General features: G+C 52.9%; 5 protein-coding genes across 5 annotated transcripts; 3 read left to right on the plus strand and 2 right to left on the minus strand.

Annotated features, from left to right (window-relative positions):
• Window positions 1–27: 27 nt before the first annotated feature.
• PG998_003116 (mono-functional DNA-alkylating methyl methanesulfonate N-term-domain-containing protein) lies at window positions 28–3923 on the minus strand (the record flags this gene model as incomplete). Its single annotated transcript, XM_066869934.1, has 4 exons — window positions 28–1756; window positions 1808–2298; window positions 2355–3479; window positions 3690–3923. 4 exons carry the CDS (start codon window positions 3921–3923, stop codon window positions 28–30), a joined length of 3579 nt encoding a protein of 1192 aa, XP_066733684.1.
• Window positions 3924–7444: 3521 nt separating this feature from the next.
• PG998_003117 (uncharacterized protein) lies at window positions 7445–8980 on the plus strand (the record flags this gene model as incomplete). Its single annotated transcript, XM_066869935.1, has 3 exons — window positions 7445–7715; window positions 7788–8000; window positions 8082–8980. 3 exons carry the CDS (start codon window positions 7445–7447, stop codon window positions 8978–8980), a joined length of 1383 nt encoding a protein of 460 aa, XP_066733685.1.
• Window positions 8981–9392: 412 nt separating this feature from the next.
• PG998_003118 (Vps52 / Sac2 family protein) lies at window positions 9393–11464 on the minus strand (the record flags this gene model as incomplete). The annotated part of the gene is made up of 2 exons (XM_066869936.1): window positions 9393–10936; window positions 10996–11464. 2 exons carry the CDS (start codon window positions 11462–11464, stop codon window positions 9393–9395), a joined length of 2013 nt encoding a protein of 670 aa, XP_066733686.1.
• Window positions 11465–13144: 1680 nt separating this feature from the next.
• On the plus strand, window positions 13145–14056 carry PG998_003119 (uncharacterized protein; the record flags this gene model as incomplete). Its single annotated transcript, XM_066869937.1, has 4 exons — window positions 13145–13162; window positions 13463–13732; window positions 13797–13929; window positions 13986–14056. The coding sequence occupies 4 exons, from the start codon at window positions 13145–13147 to the stop codon at window positions 14054–14056; spliced, it is 492 nt and encodes a 163-aa protein (XP_066733687.1).
• Window positions 14057–15182: 1126 nt separating this feature from the next.
• On the plus strand, window positions 15183–16849 carry PG998_003120 (ubiquitin-60s ribosomal protein l40 fusion protein; the record flags this gene model as incomplete). The annotated part of the gene is made up of 4 exons (XM_066869938.1): window positions 15183–15725; window positions 15782–16379; window positions 16444–16646; window positions 16700–16849. 4 exons carry the CDS (start codon window positions 15183–15185, stop codon window positions 16847–16849), a joined length of 1494 nt encoding a protein of 497 aa, XP_066733688.1.
• Window positions 16850–18926: the final 2077 nt, after the last annotated feature.

Genomic DNA, 18926 nt, shown 5'->3' on the forward strand with positions numbered 1-18926 from the left:
ACCGGCATCGTGCAAAACGCCTAATCGTCATGGGAAGCTCCGCCAGGAAGATAGTCTGGAGATTTCGTGCCCTTGTGGAGGCTGCCACATGCCCCAAAGCCCGCAGCAGATGTCGGATAGCAGGGTGATATTCTGCACATCTATTGCCTGATTGGTATCACCAGTCTCGATACAGTGTGAGCCAAGTTTGGCCCTGTCGTCGCTGTAAAGCCGTATCATGGTGTCGTCTTCCGGGATGCTTTTGTAGTCAAGCACCTCCAGAGAGTGTTTGGACGTGACGACATGAAGCTTTCCATCTACCACCTCCATCCACTGAGCCGCAGAAGATAGCTCGTGAACTTTGGACGTCTTAAGCTTCTTGTCCACCATGTCTATTATCTCGTAATGGACCTCCGTGCCCGTGCAGAAAAACACACCATGCGGGTCGGTTGCAATCGAATGTATCGGTGCGCCATATTGACTAGATCTCCACTTGGTCCAGAATCGTATTCTACGAGAAGCACTCTGGTGGCTTTCGCTTGTCCCAGACTCCTCCGCATCGACTACTTCACTGTTGATGACCAACAGTCGCCCGGTATTACCGGATGCAGTCGCCAACACAGTATACTCCCACTCCTTACCACTTCGTTGATATCTCCAATTCGCAATGGAGCGGACACTTACATCCTCGTCACCAAGTCCAGAGATGTAGTCAGACTCATCCATGTTACTGTCGAGGGGCAATGAAAGGTCTTCTCCGGTGTCAGCGTCGATGAATAGCAGCGAATGTCGATCACCATCGAACTCATCACAAACCACGGTCAAGAGAGCGTTGAGCCTCTGGGAATGAAGCACCTTCACAGGCTTCCGACCCAGTTTGAAATGCCTAAGAACCGGTTTGGGTTGTAGCTCAAGCTCGGCAATGTAAATGACCGTCCCAGACACCATGACAACAGGAACACACGAAGAACGTGAGGTAAGATTTTGTGGCAACCTGGCCACTGAGTCGATGGGAGGAGTCGCCATTGCAGCGTCACTGCTTTTGGTAGGGAGTACACGCAGTTTGGTTTCGAACAAAGGCTCCGAATTTTGCTTAAAGTCCCGCAGAACAGTGAGTTCTGAGTCGCAGCAGACAAACAGCGCCGGCGCTTCGCCATCATTGCTGAAGTTAAGCACTTGGGCTGAAAATGTCCCACACTTGTCATGATGCATAGTGATATTGGCATTCGATAGATCGCCGGGATGGACAACCATGATGAATACATCACCGCTTCTTGTGCCGAGAAACAAGCTAGTAGAGTCAGTTTGCTCCTGGACAGTCGCTATACTGGTCACAGCTTCTATCTTCAACAGCTTGCCAGCTTCAGGGTCGGGGCCTGGGGTATCTTCTCGCAATGCTTTGCGACGTGTCAGTTGTAGCTTATCATCCCGGATACGGCAATATCGCTTACAAGAGATAGGAGTAACTTCGACCGGGGCCGAAAGCCCCTGTTGCAGTTTTTCCACAGGGTACAATGCAAGCACCGGTCCACCGGAGCGCCATACGCTTGCTATTAGGACCATCGAGCTGGCGATATTGGCCAAAGCTAGGCATATAACCTCTCCGTCTACGCTAAAGGGAGGGCTTTGCGAGACATTCAAGCCGTCCACTGTCAGCGTCTTCAAGCTGAACTGCGAACCGGTGTTGAGGGCAAGGCCAACGACATTATCTTTGCTGGCGGCGTGCGCAATCGAAGCATCAGCGCCTTCAGCAAACTCGTGAGCTAAATGACGTGTGCTAGCCACGCGTTAGCGTAGTCCAACGTATTCATCTAGGTAAGTAACGTACTTATCATCAGGTGTTACTATGGTGATTGCGCCAGCGGTCACTTGAATTGCGGTACCATCGGTTACCGAACAGGCCAATGTGCTCGAGGACAGATCGTAGGGGACCGTCTGTTGTGTCATGAGCTCAGCCTGGCTAAAGTCGTCCGATATGAATAAAAGGTCGCTCTTGTTCGGAGACGAAAGCAGGAGGTGAAGGCCTCCCTCTGCTGAGTAGCCCGGCAGGGGGACCGGCCAACAATGCTTCACGGGAATCTCGTAATCCATCTCTAGTCCGATGCTAGCCTCCAGGCCGTGGCGGAATTCTGTAAGCGAGCCTGACTTGCCACGGCCAGAGCATGCAAATATCCGATCATGCTGATATGACGTCTGAGTATCGGTATTACCTCGTTTCTTGGACTTTATGCTCATAGTTGGTTTTGTTGTCGCCAAATCGACGGTGGGTGACCAATTGGGAATCGTTCCAATTTGCCGCGGCATCTCTCTCGCTTCGATCTGCACAGGCAAGTCAGCAAATATCAACCACAACCGTTGGTAATGGAGCATCATACATTCCAGACTGCGCCGGACCCTGAGTCACCTCCGGTCACAAGGACGTCCGCTAAGGAATCCCAGACGCACCCGAAAGCCGTGTCGATATTGCAATCGACGGACCCCATCACCGTGCTTGTTTGCAGCTCCGAATCAAACCCAATCTCCAAGAAAGTAATGATGCCGTCTTCGCGGGCTAGATAAATGACATCGCCATTCTTAAGGAACGCTGGTAACCTGTAGGGACGTGTCCATGCCGTCCAAAGGGGTTGGTGATTGCCAAAATGGTATTCACTTTCTTCGTGCTCTCCCAGGGTAAATGGCTCTAGTTGCGGAGGGCCATGCGGTAAGCCGTGGAGAACAGCGCTATGCTGCTCGGTTATGATCATGAAGCTGCTTCGGACGGTAAGCGGGACAATCAAGAGCGGGAGCTGCCATTGGGGTTCCAGATGATAGCCTCTTTTCTCCTCTCTGAGAACCGTCTTAAGATTCTCGCCAAGTTCCCAGTCATACACGGCAACTCGGCCGGCTTTCTTGTGCATAATGATCATCATCAAGATGATGTGATAATCATTCTCAGGAGCGGGGTATAGGAATTCCAACTTGTGTATCACACCATTAATCGCCCGAGATCTGAATGTCTTGATCGGATTCAGGGGTTGCCTTTGAGCATGCCGGGCTTGCAGAGTATCCATGGACTCCAGCTCATATACTATGAAGTTGCTTTGGGCACAACCAAGAGCGAGGTATCTCGAGCTGGGATCGATAACCATGTGAAAACCAGGATGCACCAAGCTTCTGTCCGGCATTTCGTGGCAGGACGAGGAAAATTCAAGCCGTCCATCGCTGTCTTCCTTGAGGTAGAGAAACACCAAGGCGCCACGTTCCAGCACGAGAGCAAGGAACTGCGGAGGGAGCGCGCCAGGTGGTGTACTGCCAGGGGCATGTGTCGAATCAAGCATTTCCACATCGTCGTCTTCCGTTTTGATACGCGGGTTGTTGTCGCCGTCACCGTAGCCCCTGAAATAATTGGGGTGGTGTCCAATCACACAAGCATTGCGAATTCGCGAGCCAAAGTCTGTCTTCCGGATAACATTATGTAGTTGGCTATCTTGGCCCAATTCGCATATCTGAATGAAGTTGTCCTGTATCTTGTTAGTAGAGTCTTACATGAGGAGTCAACGCTTGTGAGAAAAAGAACACGGCAACTCCAGGACGCGGCGAAGAAGAAGCAACGGTAGAAGAGAAAAAAACAGCCCCTAGGTCCAGAGTGATACGCAAAGGTATCCATATGCTAGTCGAAGCACGTCTGCCATGGCAAGAATCACGTGGGGTAATAGCTGGAAAGCACCCACCCCTATAAAAGCAACGTCGTGGTTGCGGGACGACCTGATGTGTACGGGAAGAACCCAGCGAATGACTGGACTGTCGATAATGGTTCTCGTGAGAATTCCGTAGTTGGGTGGTTCTGCAGGTCGCGGCCTTGTCTTGATCTTTGCAGCTGCTGTGGTTTCCTTGAAGAGCTCCATGGGATCAACTGTCCGCGTGACCCATTGGCCGCCTTCGAAAACGTTTGTTTGCAACGCCATTGTTTGTCACGTTAGACTTCATCGAGCAACAAGAGGCCGAAGTTGAAGACAGCTGACGTCGGCCGCAGGCCTGGGAGGTAATGATAACGAAGCAGGCTGCTGTAACACAGAAGCTGACACGGCAGCAACTCAAAGTGCCTTAAGCCTGCACAGCATAGACGATCGCCTGCCACAAGAAGGCTCTGTAGCTGTAGGCCACACTTTTGTAGGATGGCAAATCTCGTACTCCCCAGGGGCAGGGGAAGAAGCTGAAAGCAAGACTATATCAGCATCTCAGGTGGACCCCCTGACGGTTGTGGCTTGGAGAAATCACTCGAATTAGAAAAATCGACCTGGTAGTTGGGTACACACAAGGGTAGGGGACTATTAGAGACATCAATGGAGCCCGTAATGCACGGCCCCTTAGACAGATCCTATTCGTAGACGGCGTAGCTGCGGTGGGTATGTGAGAGACAGCAGCACAGAATTAGATGGACAAGAAAACCATGTGGTGAGGGTTGCCGATTCGAGCTGGTGCTGGAGCTGGTGCTGGTGTCGGTGCTGGAGCTGGTGCTGGGTCACAGTGCATGCGCCCAGAGAGACAAGCCGGCCCGGGCATAGAACGTGAGGAAGCGGTGATCAAGGTAGATGACAACTCATGCAGGTGCAGGTGAGATTAGCTGTAGCCAGAAACAGCCGGCTGCAAGATCCTGAATGCGACAAACAATATGAAACCGGGGTGGAATGGAGGGAGGTGATTTCGTTGGGCACCTGCTGTCAATCCTGGTTCCCCAAAAAGGCGTGCTTGTATACAAGTGACAGTATGTTTGTATGTGGTTGCGGGCACCAGACCAGATCGTGAAATGGATTGGCCTACGTACCGTAGAGTTGCGGGGAATCCCAAGGATTGTTAATTGTGACAATGGGAGCGTGTGGGTATTTGGTAAGGATGGGTTTTTGGGGGAGGCAGTAGGCACGAGGTTGCATGGGACGACAGCTAGCTAGCAATGTCGAGTCACAGCAACGACTGATAACCAGACGTTGGGAGAATAAAACACCAGGATTGTATTCTTCTGGATAAATCTCCATTGTAGCACCTGCTCAGTGTGTCGGAAAGGTGCAAGTAAGCGAGCTGGGCCAGCGAGGGTTGAAAACCGAGACCTCCTCACCAAAGCTCTGCCCACCCATGCACTCGGTACTTCCTCGCTCGCCTGGGCAGAACTGAGGTAGCAGCAGCCTTACCTACCAAGCCAAGAACTGATCGATCAATGACTGACTCACTCCTACATGTGTTGATATGTTGATTTCTTCATCAAGCCTATATAGCAATCATTATAGCTCATTCCCTAATTCTGCTTTCTTCTTCTTTACATGACATGCACTTGGCCATTTGCTTACCCAAAACAGGATCGGGTAGATGGATGCATCGCAGCATACCAGTACTTGTTGTGTGAGCATGTGTTTTCATAGGCGTCTTCCATCCTCATGGGTCGCAAACGATGCCGATATTACTAATCACAGCTTAAGCAGGCATCCCAGATGAACTAAAATTGGCCCATCCACTCACCGCGAACAAAGATGTATGTAGATAAAGCAGGATAATATTCCCTCTTTGTCAATGTCGGCCTACATATCTGGTCGGCGATCTCTCATCTAGCTTCCCAGGGTCAAGATGAGGTCACTGAAGCGGCTGGAGCACCCCGTGACGATCCAGAGTCACGCAGCGGCAAATCGTCTGCCTGCCGCGGAGCAGCGGCAGCGGCGCAGCTGCACACCCATTGATTAACGGTGGCAGCCCGTCGGGTGTGATCCAACGGTTTGTTCTGTCTCTATGTATGCTACTCCCTCTCGCCCAAGGGGGCGTGATGGACCCGGCGTCACTGCCCAGTTTCCCTCCCCCCTATGCATCGCTTAGACTTGCAAGATACCCGACAGCCGCGGGAGTGCTGCCGGCAGGCAGGCCAGCCAAGCCAAGCTGCTCGATCAAGCCAAAGCCTTCGTTCCATAGATCCTGGAGGTCTTAGGGGCAGGGTTATATCGATCACCTCATGCGAGTGAGCGATCTGGAAGCTGAAGCCAAGCTGCTGGAGGTCAACGAACCCACACCGAGGATCGTATACGACTGCACACCCTGGATCTGTAAGACGATTACCAGGAACCCACGTCCATAATAGAAGCGGTGTCTCATAGAAAGAACAAGGGTGGTATGGGGCCAACAAGGCATTGTTGTCAAGCGGCAGTGGCGGTCGATAATGACAGTAGCTGGGTTGGCCACTAAGATCGTTATACGATAATGTATCATGTTTGCTTTTTTGCGATCCCCTCGCATGCCAGAACAAAAGCCCATCGGGCAGCACCCGCGGTGCCGCTTCCGCCTCGTCTTATTGTTTAGAACGGTCCACATGTGGTACATGGACATGGCTATCATACATACACATGCCTGCATATACACACACCATCTGCCATGTGTTACCGACTGAGCGGACACTCCATGCTTTCAGAGCATAAGAGTACGTATGGTGTAAAACACCAAGCACACACAGCGGACATCGTGGTATTAGTGCTGATGATGGATCACCGTGCTGACCTTGCTGTTTCAGCATAGAAATAGAGCCGGTCTGCTCGAATTGTCTCTGCAGCTCACACTGCGGCAAGAACGTCGATTTGATACGTTTAGTACCAAGTAGGCTACTCGATGTGGACGATATACATACCCAGTTTCTTGCGACTGGGTTTCTAGAACCTCGTATAATTGTTAGGTGGGAACTACCGTGGCTATTGATTTGACAGGGCTCGTTTTCACGCTTGTTTAAAAGAAGAAAGACCAGGATATACTTCGGGAAGGGGGGGACCCGGGGTTCTCCTTATCCAGGTCTAGATGGACGTTAACGACATAATTTGGTGGATGTGATCGCTGTCGAACCCCGATCCGTCCCTTCTAGCATCTTGCATCTCCCATCGTGCATGGTTCATCTGGAAGCCGTTGCAGATGCATCCACCCTCTTCGGAACCCGAACCACTCTAGGCAAGTCGGTCTGGAGAAAGCTTCCCTTGCGGTAGACATAGCGGTGATATGGAGTGCAGCCGGTCAGAGTCCATCAACTTAGCCTAGCTGTGTTGCGGCTGAGATATGTAGAACAGGATTTTGATAAGTAGTAAGATGAAGGCGATTCCATCAGTACGTTTCATGCTACTTTCGTTAGATTAGACGGACTCTCGGGCCGTGCCACGTCAACACGCGACAGCTACCGCGACTCCAGATCCCAATCTTCAAATAACAACCCCCACTACGTCACACCTACAAGCGAACAACGCATCCAAGGCACAGTTGAATCGCAGTAAAAGGCCCGACAGCTTGTGTCCAAGATCCGGCAACCGAAACAGACAAGACAGAGTCCTTGGCTTGCGCGCTGTTTTCATGCTGATGACCCTTGCTGGATGATGTGCATTGCCTTTGTTTCTCCTACATAGATGCAGACCTCTACAACTCCGTGAGACTAGTACACCTGGTCTCATTCCCCGGACTCTTCCGTACACACACAATGAGTAGCCACGGCGAACCCGACAGCGACAGAAATGAGAAGAAGGTAGCGGGCGGCAAATCGTCCCCCGCGAGTCTGTCCAGGGAAACATCGTCCTCTACTGCACCCTCGCAAAGTAACCGAGAAGATGTCAACGATGCCCGCCATGAAGAGACAGCCGCAAAGACCCAGGCCATACTAGACGCGTGTATAAGGAGTGATATCCCAGCACTTGCTGATTTGGCCGTATCCGAAGGCGGATTCCTCTCCGACGACCTTCGCCGTCACGCATGTGAGTGATTGCCATACTATCCGACAACCACCACCACCAACCTAAGCAGCTTGGACTAAAGCTTGTTGACAGGGCCAATTCTACTCGGCTGCCCGTCGCCCTCAGACCCTATCCAACACAATGGAACGACGCCGACGACACAAGACGCTTCATCTCCCGGTAAAAATGGAAAGATCTCCGAGAAAGGCGATGCAGACAATCGACCTTGGCGTGAGCTCCCGCGGCATCGAGACGAGGACCAGGTGCGGCTAGATGTGGACAGGAGCTTCATATACTACCCCAACAGTACGTGCACCACACGAAATCAAGGACTTCCCGGCCTATTAGGTGATAACGAGGATAGGGGCTAACGCTACACAAATCCAGATACCTCCCAAGCCGAGCTGGACCTCAAGAAGACCGAGCTGTCCGACCTGATCACCGAGACCCTGCGGCGCTACCCGTTCCTCTGCTACTTCCAAGGCTATCATGACATCTGCCAGGTGCTCCTGCTGGTGCTGGCGCCGGCGCAGCGGCCAGCCGCCATGGCGCGCCTCTCGGCCCTGCGCATCCGGGACTTCATGCTGCCGAACCTGGCGCCGGCCGTGGCGCAGCTGCGGCTGATCCCGGACCTCCTGGGGGCCGCGGACCCGGCCCTGTGCGCGCACCTGTCGCAGACGGAGCCCTTCTTCGCGCTGTCGGGCACGCTGACCATGTACGCGCACGACATCCAGTCGTACGGGGCCATCGCGCGGCTGTTCGACGCGCTGCTGGCGCGCGAGCCCGTGTTCGGCGTGTACATGTTCGCGCGCATCGTGCTCGACCGCCGCGCCGAGCTGTTCGACACCCCCGCCAGCGAGCCCGAGATGCTGCACTCGATCCTGTCCAAGCTGCCGCAGCCGCTGCGGCTCGAGGCCCTGATCCGCGGCACCGACGACCTGTTCGCCCGCCACCCGCCCGAGTCCCTGCGCGCCTGGCGCCGCGGCATCTCCCCCGCCAGCGTCCTCAAGACGGCCCGCGACGCCCGCCGCGCCGCCGCCCAGTCCATGCGCGACGGCGAGCGCTACTTCCAGGCCCAGCTGCGCGAGCTGCAGTGGGCCGAGCGCAAGGACCAGCTCGCCCGCGCCGTCTGGGGCTACGCCGCCGCCACCCGCCAGCGCGCCCGCTCGCCCCTCGTCAGGGGTCTCGTCGTCGCCGTCCTCGTCGGTGTCGCCGCGGTGTACCTGCGGAAGACGCAGCCCGGCATCCTGGCGTACATCACGTCGTTCTGGTCAAGGAGAGGTTGAGAGAGAGAAAAGACAGTCTTCCGAGCTGCTCCCCAACTATTAAAGAGAGGATGCTAAAAGTTCTTGATTTTAAGGGTCTTCATGGCCAAAAAGGAGGTGCATGGCGTTTTTCTGATTTGGGCAAACGGGGTGCTCGATAGGTGAGGAGAGCAGGGCTTAATTCGGATATTGGAAACAAAATTTCATACCGCAGTGCAATGCTGTAGATACTAGACATGATATACACTTCCTAGACGGATGATTGTACTATAACCACATATATACCCCTAAATTTACTTGTGTCATTACCGTTCTGTCCCATCATGCACTGCCTGGCTAGGTAATGATTAATACGTGATAGTATGTGGCATTACACTCTATTTACACTAAGGACAGTAGTCACACTTAAATATTTGAAGATAGATGACCTCGACTAGGCTGCCTCCTGGAAAGCCGTTTTCAGACCCTCGAAATGCTCCTGTTCCTGCTCGGCCAGCTTGCCAGTTGTGTCGCTAATGATGGTCAGGATCAGACTGTAATTGTTGTACAAGAACCTCTCGCGCTTCCGCTTGTCCGTGCCGAACGCGGTGCTGTACTTGGTCAGGAAGGCCTCCATCTCGGACCGCAGCCGGCGCAGGCTCGTCACGACGGGCTCGTCGTCGCCGGCCTCGGCGCTGAGGGCCAGGACGCCGTGGACCAGCTGGCCGAAGCGCTGGGTCGCGACGTGCGGCGCCGCCGACAGCTTGGCCTGCTCCGCCTTGGGCGGCGGCTTCGCGGGCAGCGCCGACGTCAGCGTGCGCACCGACTCGGCGTGGGCGTTCATGACGACCTGCAGGCGCGGCCACAGCAGCATGGCCGTCGCGTTGACGTAGCTGTCCGCCGCCGGCATCTTGCGCCGCTGCAGCTCGAACTGGAAGTGCTGGTTCAGCCGGACGCACAGCAGCAGGCCGAGCCCGTCGTACGTGTCGGCGATCAGGGTCTTGGTGAGCGTCTGGCCCATGGTGAATGTGGGCTCGAAAATGTAGGTGAAATTCTTGTTGATGGCAGAGTACGAAAGCGCGGGCGAGAAAAAGGAGGCGAGGAAAGTGTACTCGGATGTGGCATTGTCGATGAGCGCCAGGTTAAAATTTCGGAAAGTGACCTCTAGATAGTGCGTGCTCTTCTCCTCTTCTGCCAGGTATGAGGATAGAGCACCTTGGTCTCGCGTCTTCAGTAGGTCGATACGACGGCCCAAGTTGAACGCGTCATGCGGCGGGCCAGATATCTTGGATGATGTAAGTACTGTGCCCTTGCGAGACGTGTCTTCGTTTCCTAGGACATCGGTTTTGTCGAGAGCGTGCAGCTTCAGCTTCTTGAGCGCTGCCTCGTAACGCGTGAATTGGTTGTGATAATACCAACGCATAGTGTTTTGGTAAGCCATGCTGATTTCGTTGGCGAGTTGGGCATGATGTTTATGGAGGAAGGCGTATAGTTCCTTGAAACGGAGGAAGTTCTGTTGCTGTATAATCTGCGCGTTGATGTGCGGCGAGCGCAATGCCTTGATCTGCGCGACCAAGAAATCTCGTATTCTTTCTATCGCTTTGATGACGAGCTTCTCTAACAATGGCCCCAGATCTTGTAGCCCCTTGCTGCTCTGGGCGCCGGCAGCGTTCTTCTTATAGGCCGTGGCTCGTTTGTCAACCTCTGCCAGAGCCTTGAGCCAAGCCTCGTCGATATGGCTCTCTGCTATCATGGACACGACTACTGGAGATACGCTGATCTCTTCCACGACAGGGCCCAGCCCCTTTTCGACTGCTTTTCGGTTCTCGAGTCGCACGTTGAGCGCTGTCGAACGGGCCTGCAGCGTTTCGATATCTGCAGACACATTCGCTAGATCATTTCGGAAGCTTGTGAGATTTGTCTCAACCGAGCTTAGTACTTCATCGCAGGCCCGTATGGATCGATGCAAATCCTCGAATTTCGTTTTCTCGCTCTCGTCTGGAAAGGGGCGCGTTAGCGGAAGAAACGGAGGCGAGGGTGAGCGATACTGAACATACATTCTTCCACTGTCTGAGTTCTATGTACATCGGCGCTATCTTCACCATAGTCGTCTGCATGGGCAAGCTCCGTCAAGGACAGCCCGCCAAAATCAAAGTCTAGATCCAAGGCATCTTCTGTTACTGATCCCGCGGCCTGCTTCTCCGTGGCTGCAGCATCGGACTCTTCGCCGAGGAGCTGTCGGAGCACATCGACGGGGTCGGGTCCGACGTAGGCTGTTGTTGACTGCTTGAGCGCCGAGCCGTTAGGCCTCCGGGAGTAGGCGAGGAGGGATGAGGTCGAGGAATCGTTGGAGGTTAAGGACTGGAACGACGAGGATCGCGGGACGAGGCCAGGTCGTTGCTGAGATGTGACATAGGGGCCGAGGCCGCTGGGGGTTCTTCGAACTGGCGATGGGGAATATGCGCGGCTTCCTGGCGGCGTGGTGCTTGGTGTCGTGGCTTGCGCAGCAAGTCGGTCCAGCCACATGTTGGAGACGCAACTGGGGATGGATTCCTCTTAAAGTGTGGTTGCGTTATAACTGGGACATGATGGGATCAGCAAGGGATGGGCGGTTCGGTAGCCTTCTTTCGTCGGGCAACACGGTCGAGATCGGGTTGGTGGTTTCGTTGGCGACGGTATTAGTGATCAATGCCGATAAGCCAGCAAGCTGTCATTTAGCTGTCGCGGGTTAGTGAGCGCTGCCGCTACAGCCTCCTATTGACCCTTAAGCTGTGGTGAAGGTGATTGGCCCAGAATGCGGTCCCCAGCTAAGGACAGCTCCAGGCCCGAGAGCCGCCCCTTGTTCTTGTTGTATTGAGAGTCCCACCTTTCGTTCATACCAATCAATTGAATCTGCCCGCGCAATCAAGATCCGATGCTGAGTGCTGACCTGAACAAGATCAAGCAGGCATTGCATGCTTTTTGGCTTGCAATTGCTGTTTCTTCACTAGTAGCACGTTGGTTAACCATGAACATCCAGCTACCCAGGCTATAGCCGGATTCAAAGAGCAAATTTGGCTCTGCTTCGTATGCACGAGTGCTACGTACTGTTTGCGCATCTCATAACGTGTGCGGTGCGGTATGTGTCGGAAAGAAAGACTGCATGCTGGATTCCTGTCTCGGCGGGGTACATGTCTATAAACTGTGGCGAATTGTCCAATATTTATTCACAGCCGCCTGGCTTTCTCGTCACCACTGCTATGGATGATAAGCCGCAAGGCCAGTGGGCAGACTCTTCCCTCTACTGGTCGCCATCCTTTCGACCTACAACACGATTTGATCGAGATCTTACACTGAAGGTAAACAAGGTACTGTAGGCTTGACACACCGGATACAGCTCACTCTTATCCAGATTCTAAGCAAGCTCGATATGGACGCATGTTTGATAGTGCGCACCAATCAACATAGCAATTGGCCAAGCCCAGAACTGTTTGCCTTGGACAACCCACAGTGGATAGTGAGACACTGCCACACTGGTCCAGTATCTTGTTTGCCCGTCGTGTGAATACTTTCGCTGAAGTAGAGAAGGCAGCAGAGCACGTAGAACAGATAAACAGGCAGCCAAGCTGCTGCAGGAGCAGGAGCAGGAGCAGGACCAGCCACCAGCCACCAGCTTGCTACCTAGAGAGTCTCAGAGAGAGAAAGACTCTGAGGGACAGAGGCGCATGATGACTGGATCTGATTGAATGGAATGAGTGAGCACGAAGAAGACCCCACTCGAACCTTTTGCTCCAGCATCCATTTAGGCGTGTACGGTATGTATCATTACCACTCTAGCTCTCTCTCGCTGCCTCACGGGAAAGAAAAAAAAGGTACATGCCCAGGTTAGACCAATCTCGAAGGCTGCTATTGGCTGGACTCGCCCTCACACAGTCTTGCCTCCCTTGGTATTTCTGAATTTTTAATTTTTTCGAAAAGACTGCTGGCTTCTGGGCTTCCCTTGCACCCAGAAAGTGGTCCTCACCCCGCCCACCAAAGCCTTCTGCTCCCCGACCCAAAAAAGAGTACTTCAACCCATCATTGGCATTTCTCTTTTCCCCTCCAACCCTTCAACTCTTTTGGTGTTGGAAAGCCGCTCAGTCCATCGTCCATCCATTCCATCCTCCCTCTTTTTTCTTTCTCCTCACCAAATACCAACTTACCACTTTGCTCCAACGCTAAGTCAAGATGGCTGACGACTCTGCCGTAAGTCAACTTCCTTCCTGTCCCGTCGTCGTCGTTGTTATTGTTGGTGTTGTTGTTGTCAAACCCTTCGACGTCCTGTGGTGGTGGTGGTAGCAGTGGTGGGAGCGAGGGGGGTTTTCCACCCCGCATCACACAGATACAATTTGCCTGGCGAACCCCGCGACGCATTGCAACCGAAGGAAGCCACAGTGTGCTCAGCGCTTCTTGCTTCGAAAACCGCCCTCGCCTCACGAGCACATGATATTACAATGGATTTTCTTTGCACGAGGATGGATTGACTAACCTGGATATTTTTGACAGCATGATCACACCTTCGACGCCCCGGCTGACGCCGGTGCGTCCGACACCTTCCCCATGCAGTGTTCCGCCCTGCGCAAGAACGGTTTCGTCTGCATCAAGAACCGCCCTTGCAAGATCGTCGACATGTCCACCTCCAAGACTGGAAAGCACGGTCACGCCAAGGTCCATTTGGTCGCCATCGATATCTTCACTGGCAAGAAGCTTGAGGATCTCTGCCCCTCCACCCACAACATGGATGTCCCCAACGTCAAGCGTCGCGAGTACCAGCTTGTAAGTTGCCCCTAGTGCCTAGCTGCTAGTCAAATAAGCGAGATCCTAACATGTGATGAACTAGCTCGACATCTCCGACGATGGTTTCCTGTCCCTGATGGCCGACGACGGTGAGACCAAGGACGATGTTCGCATGCCCGATGGTGAAATCGGTGACAAGATCACCAAGCTCTTCACCACTGAGGAGAAGGACACCAGTAGGTTTCGAAATTTATTGAACCGCAATTTGGATTGTACGCTAACACCTTTTTAGACGTTGTCATTCTCACTGCCATGGGTGAGCAGCTCGCCATTGAGGCCAAGGAGGCTCCTCGTGGCTCTTAAGCGGTCTGCTTAACTGCAGCATCACTGGTGACTAGTATGGGCGACTATGCATCTTGGTACAAGATGTTAGATGTCAGCTGCATACGGGCAATATCTGAGGAGGATACTACTCGAAGCCGTTGATGTCTGGGGCTTCACCAAACCCCATTTTGGTCGTTCTGCAGACGGATTCTATCTGGACACATAGCCTTGTTTCCGCTGGGTATATGATGCAGCGACATCCTCTGCACGATTTTCCCTGTTTCCCTTTACTGCAGTGTCTTCCTCTACCATGCCCTCGACACGAGGCAATGAGCATGAGGATCATGGAGAAAAAAAAAGCCAAGGCTGGGGAACCTTTCTGGTGGAGACAATTTGTCCCGTAGAATTTACGAATTCACATGAACTCTTTGCTATGCTCTGCCATGTCTATACTATGTGACTGAAGTTGTGAATAACAAGGTTGAGAGTTTTCTGAATAGCCCGGCCTCATCTTTGGTATTCAACTATCTGATATGAATATTTTTAATTTTTTGAACTCCAATTTTGTTTAGATGTTAGATTGGGAATGCCAGTAGAAAGGAAGACTTATGATTAATTGTAAGGTCCTATAAGTTGTAAGCGGGCATCGAGAGGGAATGAATCAAGCAACACAGCACGGACAGACTTGCGCAGGCCCAATTTAGCTTCACAGCACCTTTTAAGGCTATCCGCATACCCGTTGTGGATGGAACTTCCCATAGCCATCGGAACAGTGATCCCATCGTGCTACCGCATGCCTAGCCTCGGTTGCCTCAAACTGTAACGGCCTTTCCGGTTGTTGTTGATGTGCATTTGGCTGGCATGGCCTTCTTCAGCCCCAACGCTCATCCTAGCTTCAAGAAATTTCCCCCAGGACCGCCCCTGGCCAACACCAACACCTGCAAGGGCCAAGGGCTGTAATGCGTTGCAGTCAATAGGGGGTATCGACTCCAAGGTCTTTTTTCTATTATCTTTGTACAAGGATAACTGCATTTGGCAAATGCTAGGTTCAACGAGCATTGGCGACGCATAGAAGACGAGCGTAAAATGGCGCGAGGAGATTATCAGCGCATGCCGGGAGGGGAGCGTTGTGAGGAGTGTGGTTCTCGTCACTGGTACTCCGAGGATGCTCTGCGGTATTGTCGCAACGGTCACCGGCTTGAGGGATACGCCCCCACGAGGCCGGCGAAGACGAGTACGGCACCACCGGCAAAGTACACAAAAGAAGAAGGAGAAGCGACAGCGGGCGGCGGTGAAGCTCGAAGGCGCCGCGGGGCGGGAGCTGTACCTCGAGTGTCTGCAGATCATCCTAAGGAAACAGATCTGGTGGCTCATCAAGGAGCGCGGCCTTCCGGCGGAGTTGGAGGAGATTGTCAGGGCGTTCTGGGGATTGCGAGTGAGGGATCTCCCCGCGACCGATGATGATTTCCCAGGAGGAGACTCGACCTTCGGGGCCAGCGATGCCGATGCTAAGAACGGCGAGCTGAGCGACGGTCCTGTTGATACAAGTCGATTATGGCGTCCTCAGAAAGGGAAGCGAGTGAATCTTCCGATGCTGATAGACACCTTGGCGCTCTGCTATCTCGGATGCTGTACGCTCCGCCTCCCTATCTCAACAGCGACTTTTTGTCGCTGGGCTCAGAGCGAGGACTTGGAATTTCTAATAGCAGTAAGTGACTGTGCATCGCATATTTGGCAATGTCTCTCACTAACGAGATTGTGTAGATTAATGGTCTGCCTAAAAATGTCCGAGACCGCCTGCCGGCCACCTATCACCATTCACTGCAGATCCGGGATCACATCGCCCCAGGATACCTTCAATCTGCAGTGCAAGAGTTGGCCATTTCGTTCAACGCCAACTACGAGGTCAAACTACCACCCCTGAACCATATCCCCCTCTTACTTGATTTGATGCGAGACCTCACGCTGCCCGTGGAGATTTTCCTCAGTGTCAAATGCATGGCTCAAATTCTGGAAGCGGATTTCTGCTATCCGACGAGGGACAAACAGCGTGTTCTGTCTATAGACGACCCCGAGGTGCTCTTGCTTGCGTTGGTTGTAGTATCGACCAAGCTTCTGCATCCTCTTGACGGGGTTAGCAGGCGACCGGTAACCCACGATGACCCTCGAGTTATGCAGATTGACTGGAAGCAGTGGGAGGCAGTACGGACGAAACAGGCCGAAGCCAGCCGCGGGCTTGAGCGTGGAGAGGAATATACGATTCAAGCTCGGGAGGCTGTGGCTATGGATAACAAGGCCGACATATACAAATGGATCGAGTTCTTTGAGAAGATGCTAAAACAAGATGGACCATCTTCTAAGAGTGAGTGATGCTACCACCCCTATCCTACCCTGTCGGCCTTCATGAGTCTAACAGAGAGGTGCAGTCCCTGAAGTGGCCAATCGTATGTTCAAGGGCAGTCCCAAGCAACCCGACGTAGAGGCAAGTCAAGAGACCCGAGGTGGCCAGCGCGACCAGGATGCGCTGGCCGTAGAGCGGTACCAAACTCTCAACAGCACCATGAAGTTCATCGAGCCCGAGCAGCCGGTAGAGGCCGTGGATAAAAGGGCAATGCCCAGCAATTTGAACGTGACTATTGCCCGGTGTGGCGTACAGAAGATGACCTGCCTGAGGCAGCGAAGATGTTCTACAAGGAAGCTGCGAAGACTGCGGCCATTCCACTACGCACTTTGATCAACGCCGCTGCTCAGGTCGAACGGCGTCTGGAGCTGTGGTGCGTTCAAAGAGAGAGGACGAGGCGTATGGAGGGCACTCAGTATGAAACGTCATAGTCAGGCTCGAGGTTCATACAGACTTACACGGTTCCGGGAGATATTTGGTCGGGTGAGCATTACGAAAAAAAAGGCTGTTGTCAAATGTTGTTGAGATACCCATCATAGAACTTACATGAACTCGATTTCAATGAGAGACCATACACTGAAGCAGTTGCCTATTTTTGCAGGAGGTCATCGTGAGTGGTTGGTGTAGCTTAGAGCACGTAAAGCATCATGGTCATCAGGGCATACATCGATCTTCAATGCAGCTTAGATGCATAGCTTGAAGCCCTGTAGCAGTATGCACATAGCGGGGTGCAGACAGCCTATCAGCAATCAGCTGGTGGCCGGTGGTCAGTGCACCGCGCACACTTCCCACACTCCCAAAATTCGCCCGGTTGCGAGTCACCTGATAAGGTCTTTTGTCGAGAAAAGTTCCCGGCCCCCCACCACACCTTGCAGAAGTCTCCTCAACATCCAAATCGATCAACACCACATCGACGACGAAGACCGGCAACCAGTAAGTAGACCCTCGACGGCGACGATGGCGTTGGATAATTGCGCACAGGCTGTGAGCACGAAGCTAACAAATTAACAGTGCAGATGTAAGCTTCCCCATCCACCCATTCCGTGCGAAAACGTCCCGCTCGAATCGACACCATCCGACGCCTTTCAATATTCCCGAAATTGCAGACGAAAATACTAACAATGCTCCAACAGCTTCGTGAAGACCTTGACGGGCAAGACTATCACCCTTGAGGTGGAGTCGAGCGACACTATCGACAATGTCAAGTCCAAGATCCAGGACAAGGAAGGCATTCCCCCGGACCAGCAGCGTCTGATCTTCGCCGGCAAGCAGCTTGAGGATGGCCGCACTCTTTCCGACTACAACATTCAGAAGGTACGCATTTGATCATTTCTTGCCTTTCGCATTGCGTACTGGGACCCACGACCTTGAATATTGGAGGGAAGATGCGTTTTGTGTCGCACGGTGGCATATGCTTCCAGAACCGAGACTGGTCTATGGCAATTTTGGGGGCTTGGACATGACTACTCAGCTGGAGCTCTCACTCTTGACGCTACTGGGCGTGGTGGTCACAGAGATGCCCAAAGTTGTGCGATTGTGATGATGTGTTGGACAATTCAGATCGGGTATATGTAGCCTGATTCGGTGTTGAACCGCGCATCCTCTCGAGTCATCATGGTTTTGGAAGATTGGGCAAAATGTCTGATGGGTTTCGGTCAAAGGCGAATTGCGCGCTTTATCACACATTACCGACTTTGAAACGGAGTACTAACAATGTCCCTCTACAGGAGTCTACCCTCCACTTGGTCCTCCGCCTGCGTGGTGGTATCATTGAGCCCTCGCTGAAGGCTCTGGCCAGCAAGTTCAACTGCGACAAGATGATCTGCCGCAAGTGCTACGTAAGTTTGATCCTATGATCTCGATGAGTGTGCTCGTCCATATGCTAACCCATACGCCAGGCTCGTCTCCCTCCCCGAGCCACCAACTGCAGAAAGCGAAAGTGCGGCCACACCAACCAGCTGCGCCCCAAGAAGAAGCTCAAATAGACGATTTCTTCTCTCATCTCTCGGCGTACCTGGGTTTGGCATCATGATGACACTGATCAGACACTACGAGTTGTCATTTCGGGCTTGCTTGTGTTTCTACGATGGAACGTGGTCTAGGTAGATCCAGAATTGAGCTATGATACACGTTAAATCACTGCAATTCGATGAAAAGCATCTGCCCTGTTCTCCGTGAATACAACTCCATGTCTTTGCGGCTTTTGTAGCCTATCTATTTTCCTCAACAAGCAACTCATATGGACGTATTGAAACTACCCAAACGAGTGCTACATCATGACATGTCGCATAAAGGCCATTCAATTGTATCACCAGCTGGACTGGCTGAGGCTTATTGGGGGTACGTACCGAGTATGGGACCATGTTAGCGCGTTACCAGGATGACGGACATGCATTGGTAGCTCTGGAGGGAAGCTTGGGGTGGACGGGAAAAGCTCGGGCTGCTTCCGTGGCCTCATTCAACCATCAACTTCGAGACAGCTATCTGTAAAGTCATTGAAGCTCCGGC

This window comes from Apiospora kogelbergensis (genome assembly GCF_038363985.1).
Source record: "Apiospora kogelbergensis strain CBS 113332 chromosome Unknown utg000002l_segment0_segment0, whole genome shotgun sequence".
Lineage (NCBI taxonomy): Eukaryota > Fungi > Ascomycota > Sordariomycetes > Amphisphaeriales > Apiosporaceae > Apiospora > Apiospora kogelbergensis.